Genomic DNA, 13,109 nt, shown 5'->3' on the forward strand with positions numbered 1-13,109 from the left:
TCCCTGTGCATGTACAGGGGATGCTCTTTTATTTTGGGGGGGATTTATTTACCCCCCCTATATTTTTTTACAGTTTTCAGATTTTTCTGCACACCTGGGCATTGCCCCACGTGCGCAGGAAAATCTTCCTGCCCACCAGGTGCCCCCGATGTGCGGATTTAGATATCTGCACGCAGGGGACACACTGACTGATAATACAAGAACTACAAAAACAGCCAAGGAAAAAAGTACCAAGTGAGACAATGCAATATTACAGCTATAAAGAATCTGGGAACATACACTTTATAAGTTAAAAACTAAAAATCAAATGACAAAAACAGCCAAGGAAAAAAGTACCAAGTGAGTCAATAAAATATTACAGCTATAAAGAATCTGGGAACATACACTTTATAAGTTAAAAACTAAAAATCAAATGATATTAACCCAGATGAGAAGAAGAACTGGGCATATGGAGCCTTCCTGACGCAAAGAAGAGCCTCTTGGTGTCAGAGGAAGTTTCTTTGCCCGGGAGAAAAGCACCGCAGGCAGCACAATGGATCCACGGGATCCAACCCAACGCACTGCCCACAGGTTTTCAGTTGCCCATATCACCATTTCAGGTACCACCCAAAAACCAGGAAAGGGGGGGGGGGAGGCTGAGTACTTTTTTAAAATCAAAACTGCACTGGAACCAAAACAAATAGGGGGGGGGGGCTGCGCAGCATCCCTAGCCCACGTCCAGAATTAATCATCAATAGATACAGCCATTATGTGGGTAATTTTTAATCTCAGTATTGGGTTTTGGGTGCTGGGAACCAGGGAACCTCCAGGGATAAAAATCTTCCAGGACAGGAGCTCTAGCCAAGGAGAGGAATTCACTGAGTAAAAAAAGGTGTCTGGATCCAAACACACACACACACACACACCATCACTTTATACAATTCAGTTTTATAACATGGGTTATCTTTTCCAGAATTCAACCTGCTACTGAACTCATACAGGCTCAGACTGAAAACAGATCAGATCAACTTCAGTAACAGCTGAACCAGAACTCAGTCCTTAAATCGTATTGCTTTGACTCCTGATCATTTCCTTTATGTTACACTCCAAGGGCAGCTGGATATACAGAGGAATTGTTGGGCAACAGACTGACACTTCTCTAGAGAAAAGTTGCAGCCCTTGAGACCAAAGGAGTAAGACACCCAGTACAGCCACTCATAGACACCGGCACCCAGAACAACGTTCCTGCAGGATTCTTCAGTTCTCAGCCTCACAGATTCTGCTGTTACAACATGACAGACCCCACTTTCCAAGAAACAAGGGAATCTGGAGGATCTTTGCCCTCTCATAGTGCTCTGGAATGAGGAAGAGGTTTTTGCAAGAGGAAGAGAAACAGAGAGATACATGCACGCAGGCAGAACTGGCCAATGCCCAAATACTACAAACTGCCCAATGACAAACACGACAGAGCAATTTGAAACACAGATGGAATTCACACCCATCTGCCAGCTCCTCTGTCCAATGTCAGAGACAATGTTGGCAAATCACTGTCGGTGTGGAATAACAATAATTGTTCATTGCGCTAGGATAACAATATATTTTTTAATTTCTATATTGGGGGCTGGGGTTTTATAGAGAGCCTTTTTAAATGCAGTGCTTTATACAGAGCCTCCAAACAGTTCTCAATAATCCTTGGCTGCCCTCTCAGTGAGGAGAGAATGACTTCCCCGATTTTGCAGATGCGGAGCTGGAACTGAAAGATAACGATCACACGGCCGGTCACTGGTCAGGGTTGACTCTAACCCGGAGGCATCCCAGCTTGCCCCTCGGGCTCTGTGCTACACCAGCTCCAGAAATAATGAGCTCTTTGCAACGATGCCTTCAGGGACCCAAGACTGAGTCCAGTGGCACCTTTGAATAAAACTTTGTTGGTCTTGAAAGGTGCCCCCACGGGACTCAAACCTTGTTCTGCTTCTTCAGCACAGCTTCCCACCTGAATTTCTCTTAAAACCTGCCCCCTCCCCAAGTGGAAAACAAGCAGGCAAGCCCTGCCAAGACACCGAGGCACTGACAAAACAAGGGCTTGGCTTCCAGCAGCTCCCAAACCTCACCAGAATACATTACCTGCCGTCAGTCTCCGCACAGTGAGTCCAGTTGGAGCCCAGCAGCCTCTCATCATTCGGCTTCCATTTGTACAAGTGGATCTTCCCGCCTTCCGTCCCCACTGCAATGAGGTAGCTGCATCAAAAGGAGAGACAGGTCAGGGTTTCTGAAGCGCAGCCTGCCACCCGGTCACACACACAGCATGGTCCATTACGTGGTCCCCCAGAGAACATCCCGTCTGAAACAAAACGAGAGCCCCATGGAGTGTGACTATCAGAGGGAAGCACAAAGAGGTGGTTGCTGGTCTGCCGCAGACACACAGGGGAATGGTGAGGCCGAAGGCTGGAGCAGCGAAGAGGACTGCTCCCCTGCAGACGGAAAGCGGTGGATTCCATTCCCCCCCTCCCCCATTCCGCTTCATCTAAAAATAAAAAGCTTCCAGCAAAAAGAAACCAAGGAGAAACCCTTTGCTTGGCCTGTGGGTTTCATTTTCTATTTCCAGGGAGTGGGGAACATTAAAAAAAGTGCAATACTCCATCAACAGTCTCTTGCATGTGTGTGTTTTTTAAATTGTTTTTGTTTTTTATAAGTCAAACAAATACAGACAAACATACATACATATACATTGAGGGATTTCCATACATCATCAGGTTAACTATTCAAGGACCTCATACACTATATTTATCTTCTAGATTCCGATTTATATTCTTATGTATATCTTTTGCAAATAGTTAAAAATAAAGAATTCTTATCTTATTCAACCCTGACTGTTCCCTAGAAGGGCAGAGACTGAAGCTGAAGCTCATATACTTTGGCCACCAAATGAGAAGGGAGCACTCCCTGGAGAAGACCCTGATGCTGGGAAGGACTGAAGGTCAAAGAAGAAGGGTGAGATGGTTAGACAGTGTTATCGAGGCAACGAATATGAAATTAAGCGAACTCCAGAGTACGGCAGAAGACAGGAGGGACTGGCGTGATGATGGGGTCCATCATGGGGTCGCGAAGAGTCGGACTCAACTGTGCGACTGAACAACAACAGTAGTTTGGCTATGAATCTATATCTTTTATTTGACATATTCTCCAAATAATTTTAAAAATCTTAACTATGTATTTTCACATTTTTGTTCAATCTATCCTCTCTTTTCAATACTTCGTAGCCTTTTATTGCTTATTAAGAACATAAGAGACACCAGTGTTGGATCAGGCCAAAGGCCCATCCAGTCCAACACTCTGTATCACACAGTGGCCAGAAATACCAGTGCCATCAGGAGGTCCACCAGTGGGGCCAGGACACTAGAAGTCCTCTCACTGTTGCCCCCCCCAGGCACCAAGAATACAGAGCATCCCTTGCCCCAGAGTCCCTATCTATACTATACCTTGTGGCTAATAGCCACTGATGGACCTCTGCTCCATATGCTTATCTAATTCCCTGGCGAAGCCGTCCATGCTTGTAGCTGCCACCACTTCCTGTGGCAGTGAATTCCATGTGTTAATCACTCTTTGGGTGAAGAAGGACTTCCTTTTATCTGTTCTAACCCGACCGCTCAGCAATTTCATGGAGTGCCCACGAGTTCTTTCCCATGCATAATCTTATAAACCTCACTCATGTCACCCCTCAGTCATCGTTTCTCCAAGCTAAAGAGCCCTAAGCGCTTTAACCTTTCCTCATAGGGAAAGTGTTCCAACCCTTTTATCATTCGAGTTGCCCTTTTCTGCACTTTTTCCAAAGCTATAGTATCCTTTTTAAGGTGTGGTGACCAGAACTGCACACAGTATTCCAAATGAGGTCTCACCATTGATTTATATAGGGGCATTATGATATTGGCTGATCTGTTTTCAATACCCTTCCTAATAATCCCCAGCATAGCATTGGCCTTCTTTATTGCAGTCACACACTGTCTCAACATTTTCAGTGAGTTATCCACTACAACTCCAAGATCTCTCTCTTGATCAGTCTCTGCCAGTTCAGACCCCATCAATGTGTATTTATATTTAGGATTTTTAGCTCCAATGTGCATCACCTTGCACTTGGCCACATTGAACCCCATTTGCCATGTTGACACCCAATTCAGCAGTCTGTCTTTCTAATCTCCCTTACAAATTCCTTTGTGAGAGAACGGCTGCTCTTAGGTCAGCAACTGAATGTCCTGGAAGGTTAAATTGTCCCCCCGCTGCTTTGAATGTTGTGGTTTCTGATGTCAGACCTATGTCCATCAATTCTTTGTTGAAGGGACTGGCCTGTTTGTCCAGTGTAGAGGATGGAAGGTGTAGTGTATTCCAAAGCTGCCATGGAATGCAGAATGTATGTGAGCCTTTGATGAGGAACTTTATCAAAAGCTTTCTGGAAGTCAAGGTAAACAATATCTATTGGATCCCCCTTGTCCACATGTTTGTTCACCCCCTCAAAGAACACTAACAGGTTAGTGAGACAAGATCTTCCCTTACAGAACCCATGTTGAGTCTGCCTCAATAGGTTTTGTTCATCTATGTGCCTACTAATTCTTTCCTTAATAATGGTTTCCACCAATTTATCCGGTATCGACATCAGACTGACTGGCCTGTAATTTCCCGGATCTCCTCTGGAACCCTTTTTAAAGATGGGAGTGACATTAGCTACCTTCCAATCCTCAGGAATTGAGGCAGATTTTAAGGAAAGATTACATATTTTTGTCAGGAGATCCACAAGTTCACATTTGAGTTCTTTCAGAAATCTCAGATGTATGCCATCTGGGCCTGGTGATTTATCAGTTTTTAAGTTGTCTATCAGTTTTAGGACCTCCTCTCTCGTTACCTCAATCTGACTCAGGTCTTTCAACACCCCTCCCGAACTCAGCGGTTCTGGAGTGGGCAAGCACTTCTCATCTTCCACAGTGAAGACGGAGGCAAAAAATGCATTTAGCTTCTCAGCCATTTCCCTATCATCCTTCAGTACTCCTTTTACCCCTTGGTCATCCAAGGGCCCCACTGCCTCCCTGGCTGGTTTCCTGCTTCTAATGTAATGTGTGATGCAGTGACAAAAAAGCCTAAAGAGATCTTGGGGTGTATCAACAGAGGCATAACATCCAAATCACGAGATGTCATCGTCCCGCTGTACACCCCTGGAGTATTGTGTGCAGTTCTGGCTGGTTTCCTGCTTCTAATGTAATGTGTGATGCAGTGACAAAAAAGCCTAAAGAGATCTTGGGGTGTATCAACAGAGGCATAACATCCAAATCACGAGATGTCATCGTCCCGCTGTACACCCCTGGAGTATTGTGTGCAGTTCTGGAGGCCTCACTTCAAAAAGGATTTGGACAGAATGGAGCACGTGCAGAGGAGAGCAACGAGGATGATGGGGGGCCTGGAGACCAAGCCCTGTGAGGAAAGGCTGGGGGACTCGAGAATGTTGAGTCTGAATAAGAGGATATTGAGGGGGACATGATGGCTCTCTTTTAAGTATCTGAAGGGCTGTCACTCAGAGGAGGGCAGGGAACTGTTCCTGTTGGCAGCAGAGGACAGGAGGACTTGCAATCATGGGTTTAAATTAACGGCGGGAAGGTACCGGTGGGATATTAGGAAAAACCTTTTTTACAGTAAGCATTGTGCAACAGTGGAATCAGCGGCCTAGGGAGGTGGTGAGCTCCCCTTCACTGGCAGTCTTTAACTCTTGTCAGGGATGCTCTAGGCTGATCCTGCATTGAGCAGGAGGTTGGACTAGACAGCCTGTACGGCCCCTTCCAGCTCTGTGTGATTCTATGATTCTATGTAACATTGGACCTATGGGTAGTAAGTGATGCATACGCCATGCAGACATTACAGCCAAGCAGCTGGATCAGACGGCACACAGTCACATGAAACCACATAAACCACAAGTTTCGAGGCAGAACCACAAGCGCCTCAGGGCACCTCCAGCAGCACAGAGTGCAGAGGCCACTGGGGATTTGGGACACACGCAGAAGACTTCCCGGAGAATGCAGATGACGTACCTCCCATCAGAAGCAAGCACGGGGCCAACGCCCACAGCCGTGACCGAGTCATCGACCTCCAGGACTGAAAAACAAAGCTTGGCGGCATCCGGGTCTTCCTTGTTATTCTCCCCCACTGAGCGACACTCGCCCCAGATGACGACCTATTTCGAAACACAAAGAATCACTCACGGAACCTGTTCAGCTGGCACAGGGACTCCCAGAAGAAGGCATTGGGACAAGAGGACTGACCCACGGATGAGCCAGGAGCAGCAGCCATCCCCTTCTGTCGCACTCCTGTCCATGCTGAGGAATCCGCTGTCTCCACGCATGCCGGGGTGGAACCACCGACCTGAGCATTTTAAATATCCACTTCTCTTCACCAACCTGCCCCCCCCTTTGTCCAGCGTCCCTCTTCATCATTTTGTGAATCCTTCAAAATATATGGGGTCACACACACCTCTCAACAGTGGTCGGCCACCCCAAGTACTCAGGCTAGCACAGCACTTCTATTCAAATGCAACAGCAGCAGCAGCAGAAACAAGAAATGTAGTTATGCAAAATACATATACTCGGATTCCATGCTCAGAGCAGCAGCCCGTAAATTCATCCACCTGTTTTCCAGGGGCTCCAAGTTCTCACGGGAGAGAGACACGGGTGTCTCCTTGCTTCCATGAAGAACTTGGCAAAGGGAAGGAGTCTCTCCGTTCAAACGGACCAGCAATTCTTTTTCTTTCCATAGAAATGTCTTTATCTAATAAATTAAATAACCAGAGACAGAGTAAAAACCAGATACAGGCGGACTCAGATCTCCCACTGTCTCAAATATATAAAATTATGATCTACTTCTGCATCAACTGTGACATTGACAATGATAACGTAATACTTTTAGAGCAGCTGAAATTCTCAACGAAGTATCATGACACAACTTGAACATCATCGGTGACTGGGCACTGAGATGCAATCCCTCAGGGAGAACGGTGTCCTGCTCAGCGCCTCCAATGTGGCTGAAAGATACTGCGCTTTGCCCACCCTGCACAGTGATTCCTGGACACCACTGCTTTAAGGCAGTGCCCCCTCCATGTGGGCCAGCAGGCACCCTTTGGGCACAGAGCCATGGCAAACTCTCCCCATCAGAGAAAGAAAGACTTGATTGTTTTTTAATTGTGGCTTGAGGGCCATTTGTACACTGGGTTGACACGAGGTCAAGAAGCACCGCCTGACCAAAGTCGCGTGGGAGGCAGCAAGCCCTCGCTAAGGGCGGCTCCGAGATCCAGCGTGCCCCCCCCTCCCACGAGCTCTTTGTGCAGGACTTGGGAGGGGAAGAGGTGCCAGTTTTCATAAACGATGGCTTGGCCACTGTGCCTTGAGTTGTTACCCAAACCACTTCCCCCACCCCAAAAAGGGCACATAAGACAGTCAACGAAGAGACCATGGATACTTTAAAGACCAACACGCATTATTGCACGAAAGCTTTTGCGGCCCGGAGTGTCGGACCAAGTCACATGCTTTGGGGCTCCACAGGACTTTTTGCTGGTTTTATTACTATGGATTAATAAAGCTGCCCCTCTGAATTTTGTCACAATGGTTAAAGGGAACGAAAGCCAGCTAAAGACATGATAAAGATGTAACTGAAGATCAGTGCAGAGATGTGCCCACCTATAAATAGTTAGACCTGCAGCTGTGGTTGCCAGAATGAGGAAGCAAAGACAGCGGCTGGCAGCACCCAACGGCAAAATATAAAATTAAAATGCCCGTTTGCATCACGGATTGTATGATACCTTTCCTTTAGTTTATGGACTGTCTAAAACTAATTTAAGCAACATTTTAAAACAAATCAAAATCAGAAGCAACAGCTCCAATTTAGCACAATTCTTGCAACTTGCCAATTATGTAGTTATCAGCAAAGGCAATCAGAGATGCTCAAAGGCAGGACTCGTATTTTACAGATGCAAAGTTTGCCTCAGACCAAAACCTGGCAGTGAAATGCAAAAACAAGCAAGCAAGGATGAAACCTTCAAAACCCCCCCCCCCCCAGCAAAGTGGATGAACACAGAGGCTGGCCTGGGGTTCTGGAAAAGCCGTGAGGCACTCCAAATCTGCCCAGATTTGAAACATATAACGATGGGGTAATCCAGTCTGGAAGGAATACTGGCTCCTCCCACATAGAGCAAGTGCTTCTGGAAACTGTGGCCCATTAGCAAAGGTCATAACAAAGAGAGAACAGTCGCTAAGTGGGCACAAGAGGAGATTAATCCCTATTTGGGGAAAAAACAACCCTGTCTTTATAGGACTCCCCCCCCCCCCCCCCAACACCCCCGGCAACTAAGAAAGGATTTACCCCCCCAAAAAAGCAGGGGAGGGGTTTACAGAAGGGTAACAACTAAAGGTAGGATTTACAAATGAAGATGGAGCTCCCAAGCAAAAAGATAGCTCATTGCAGATAGTGTATAAAAAAGCAAAATATTTAAAGCTCTTGGTTCCCTTTGTTCGCAGGAAGAAAAAGCCATTCGAAGGTAATCAAAAGCTAACAACGTTTGGAAAGGCATGCTTAATAAAAGAAGCTCATGGCCAGTGAAATTCCGTAGGCTTGTTTTCAGCACAAACGTGCCCTGCCGACTCTTCCAAACCACCCCACACTTCTCCCTCCCACCCCCCACCACCACCTCAGAAAGGAAGCGTTCCTATCCAAACTTGTGTTCAGGCATACATTGGGCTGGATCCCACAGATGCATCCAGCTTGCCAGGGGACTTTCCTCCAGTAGAAAATGAGCTCTCCGAATGCAAGACATCTCCTGGGTCAGGGGAAGGCTCCCTCCGCCAGAGGAAAACACCTCTGCTAGCAGGACGCGGGGCTGGCAACACGTCATTGGTCCCTGCCTCTCATTTCCCCTGCTCTCCCATGGCCAGGCTTCAGAGGGCCAGGCTTTTGGAATGGGGTCTGCCCACCCCCACTTATGCTGCAAAGTATGGTGCAACTGAAGTCAGTGCTCAAATAATAGTATGCTGAGAAAGAGAGGAGAGGCTCAGGGGAGACAGGAAAGCCGCTGTCCTCCTGCTGAGGGGATTTCCTCTCCACCACTGCTGCAAGCCTTCCAGTGCAGTTTAAATCCTGCTGCTGCTGCTGCTGCTGCTGCTGCTGCTGTTGTTGTTGTGAAAAACCTTTGCATGAACTAACTTATGGTCATCTCTGTAGTCCTAAACGTATGCACCTAAAATGTGGTCTTATTGACATCTCAGATACAAACAGCCCTTTCAATAATGGTTCTGGGGTTCGGGAGAATAAGGTTCTGTCCTAGCAAACAACAGCTGTTCCTACATATCCTCCCACGTCAAAAACCCACTGACCACAGGCAAACCCCAGCAGGTGGGCCGATGGTGGGAAACCAGAGCCCCTGGCTTGGCCCTTGAGGCCAGACCACTGCCCAGGCAGCCCTGCGGGGCCAGCCGTGCAGGAGGAAGCCGTGGTCGGTGCCCCTCCCCGCCCCCCAGACCACTACTACTACTACTACTACTATTACTGAAAACCTTTGCATGAACTAACGTATGGTCATCTCTGTAGTCCTGAGTTTAAATTTATGCACCTAAAGTGCGGTCTTATTGACAGCTCAGGTACAAACAGCCCTTTCAATAATGGTTCTGGGGTCCAAGAGAATAAGGTTCTGTCCTAGCAAACAACAGCTGTCCCTACATATCCCCCCACGTCAAAAACCCACTGACAACAGGCAAACCCCAGCAGGTGGGCCGATGGTGGGAAACCAGAGCCCCTGGCTTGGCACTTGAGGCCAGACCTCTGCCCAGGCAGCCCTGCGGGGCCCAGCCGTGCAGGAGGAAACCACAGCCGCGGCCGGTGCCCCTCCCCACCCCCCAGACCTCCACAGCCACAGGCCAGTCACTGGGCTGCTGCTGACTCCGCGTGTGTCTAGCCAAATGTGACGCCCCCTCTCGGCTTGCAAGCGCACCAACCTCCTCACAGACAGGAGTGCTTCGGTCAGAACGAGGGCCTGCCGCTACCCCTGGCGTACAGCATACAACACCGGGAGCACAACATGGCATCCAGCAAAACACACATGCCTTCGGCGTGCCTTACCTTTTTGTCCCTGCTTCCTGTAACAAAGTATTTGCTGTCAGGAGTCCAGTCGCAGGACCATATGATGCGGCTGTGAACCGCCGTCCTTTGGTCTGTGCAGGCAAAGAGGCTGAAAGCTGGTTCTGGAATGAGACAGGCCAAAAGAACATCACCCTCCCGTATTGCAACATGTCAGTAAAGGCAAGTGAACCATCATCCAGGGTGGGGGCAGCTGACAGATGAAGTGATAAATATATAAATAAGTCTGCCCCCACCCTGCTGGGTGCTGTGCGCCCCCCTCTCCTCATCCTGCTCACCTCAGCAGGCACTCTTCGGCAGCCTCCACTGCAGAAACCTCTGGGGCTTCTCTTCATTCCGTGCCAGATGATCACCTACCAAGTGACTTGGCCTAAGAGACCAGACTGCCCCCATGCCGAGTGGCTGGGGAGCGTGACGAATTTCATCTGCAGACAGCCCTCCCCCAAAGGGCTCGGGGCAGTACACAACATCCAACAGGTACGTTATCAATCAATCGAGGTCCGACATACCTGAGGGACTGCCTTTCCCCGTATATACCCCAGAGAGCACTACGGTCGGGGTCTCAAAATCGGCTGACCCTCCCTGGCCCGAGAGAAGCCAAGCTAGCCATTACCAGGGCCGGAGCCTTTTCAGTGGCGGCCCCTACCTGGTGGAACAAGCTCCCGGAGGAGATCAGGGCCCTGCGGGACCTTTTGCAGGTCCGCAGGGCCTGCAAGACAGAGATTTTCTGCCAGGCATTTAATTAGGGGCCGCCGCTACTGTACGCTACTGTACGTTACTGTAGGCTCCTATTGCAAGCTGTGACAGCAGAGCTTGGCCCGTGGTTTTTAACATCTAACCGACTATGAGTAGAAACATCGTGAACGTCCGGGCAGTGGAAATTTATTCCTGTAATATTCCACCTAGATTAATTTAATTAGCCCCCAGCACTTTGTATTTATAATGTTTTATTGTACGGTTAAATGTTGTATTTTAATGTATTTATGCTTTTATGTAAGCCGCTCTGAGCCCGCTTGCGGGCAGGACGGGGTATAAGTTTGACAAATAAATAAATAAATAAATAAATTTAGTTTAAACAACTTAACAATTAAAACATACATGCACTAAAATTAACCCAGGTGGCATTTGCTGCCAATTTACATCCTTCCCTGTCGGGGGTGGGGAACCACCCGCCACAGCCCCTTTTTGGCCGCTCCACCCCCCCCCTTCACAGGCTTTCAGGGGGAGCAGGCGAGGGGCGGTGGCAGTGCTGAGCCGCCCACCACAGGCACGTTTTCACCATTCCACCCCCCCACCCCTTCACAGGCTTTCGGGGGGAGCAGGCGAGGGGCGGTGGCAGTGCTGACCAGCCCACAGCGGGCATGTTTTCGCCACTACCCCCTTTCTTCACTCTTTCTTCCTTTCTCCCTATCTCCCTTCATTCTTTCCCTCTCTCACTCTTTCTCCCTTCCTCCCCATCACTTTGACTTCTTCCCCCCCCCTTCATCCTCCCTCCCTCCATCTCTGCCTGTCTGTCTGTCTTTCTGAATGTCTGTCTCTGTCTCCCCCCCAACCTTCTTCCTTCCTTCCTTCAATCCTTCCTTCCTTCCTCTCTCTCTCTCCCAACCTATCTCTCTCTCTCTCTCCTAATCTAATCTAATCTATTTTATCTAATCTATCTATCCATCTATCTATTTTATCTAATCTATTTTATCTATCTATCTTATCTATCTCATCTAATCTCTCTATATCTATCTACCTACCTACCTACCACCCACCCCCCCCCCCCTTCTTCGGGCCCCTCTCATTATGTGGACGTAACTGTGCGGTTCGAACACCATAGGCATTCGTTAGAACAAGCAGCGATGGAGAAAGTGGCCTACTATAAAGAATTGGAAGATCAGGTTATGGAAATGATGGGAGTAACTCAGGTACTATTCTTTGGATTTCCTATTGGAGCCAGAGGAAAATGGTACGCACACAATGATCATCTGTTCAGGATTCTCGGTTTGTCAGAAAATCAGGGAAACTGGGCAGCAAGGTTGCTAGCGCGTAGGGCATTAGTATATTCTGTTGACATTATTAAAACCTTTATGAACGCTTGACTTAACTTTACTGGATTGACTTACCTTCCCCCTGATACGATATAACATCAAGTGGCGGTGCTAGGGTTCTTTTATCCCAGCGCTATTTTAGTGCTACTTTTTCTTTTAATTACTATTATTTTACGACGATGGCATTTTTTATGGTCGGAAATAGTCTGGACGAGCCAGAGAGGTCTGACCAACCTCGGTAACTCGAAACCGTAGAGTCTTTCTCTAATAAACTACTCGACCCTCGCGGTGCTAGGGTTCTTTTATCCCAGCGCTATTTTAGAGCTACTTTTTCTTTTTAATTACTATTATTTTACGACGATGGCATTTTTTATGGTTGGAAATAGTCTGGACGAGCCAGAGAGGTCTGACCAACCTCGGTAACTCGAAACCGTAGAGTCTTTCTCTAATAAACTACTCGACTCTAGTATAAAATAGCAGTAGAAAAGAGCAAGAGTCCAATAGCATCTTAAAGACTAACAAAATATGTGGCAAGGTATGAGCTTTCGTAAGTCACTGCTCACTTCTTCAGATACAGCTAGAATGTGTGTCCATCTGTCCTATATTTTGAAGAGTGGAGTAATTTCAGATGTTGAATGACATTAGCAGGCAAAGGACAATAGCAGGTGAATGATGATAGCAGGCATGATTGGATTCAGGTGAGATATGCAGAGGGGTAACAGGCATGGAGAACTCTGCATTGGTAATGAGATGAGAAACTTAGGTCTCGATTCAGTCCAGGTGGATGCATTGTCTTGAGCTTCATTATCAGTTGCCATTCAGCAGTCTACTCCCTTTGAAATTCCTTTGTAAGAGAACTGCTACTTTTAGGTCAGCAACTGAATGTTCTGGAAGGTTAAAATGTTCCCCCGCTGTTTTTTTAATGTTATGGTTAATGACAGA

At 47.6% G+C, this 13,109-nt stretch overlaps 1 protein-coding gene across 1 annotated transcript in view; it reads right to left on the reverse strand.

Annotated features, from left to right (window-relative positions):
• LOC107112933 (elongator complex protein 2-like) overlaps positions 1-13,109 on the reverse strand; it is a gene marked incomplete at its 5' end in the record, with an annotated part of 22,094 nt that overhangs the window by 4,164 nt on the left and 4,821 nt on the right. Inside the window, 3 exons of the mRNA XM_015414142.1 lie at positions 2,104-2,217; positions 6,048-6,190; positions 10,117-10,238. Coding sequence (XP_015269628.1) covers positions 2,104-2,217; positions 6,048-6,190; positions 10,117-10,238 — 379 coding nt within the window. The remainder of the gene's footprint in view (positions 1-2,103; positions 2,218-6,047; positions 6,191-10,116; positions 10,239-13,109) is intronic.

This window comes from Gekko japonicus, unplaced genomic scaffold (assembly GCF_001447785.1).
Source record: "Gekko japonicus isolate JY-2015 unplaced genomic scaffold, Gekko_japonicus_V1.1 scaffold4718, whole genome shotgun sequence".
Taxonomy (NCBI): domain Eukaryota; kingdom Metazoa; phylum Chordata; class Lepidosauria; order Squamata; family Gekkonidae; genus Gekko; species Gekko japonicus.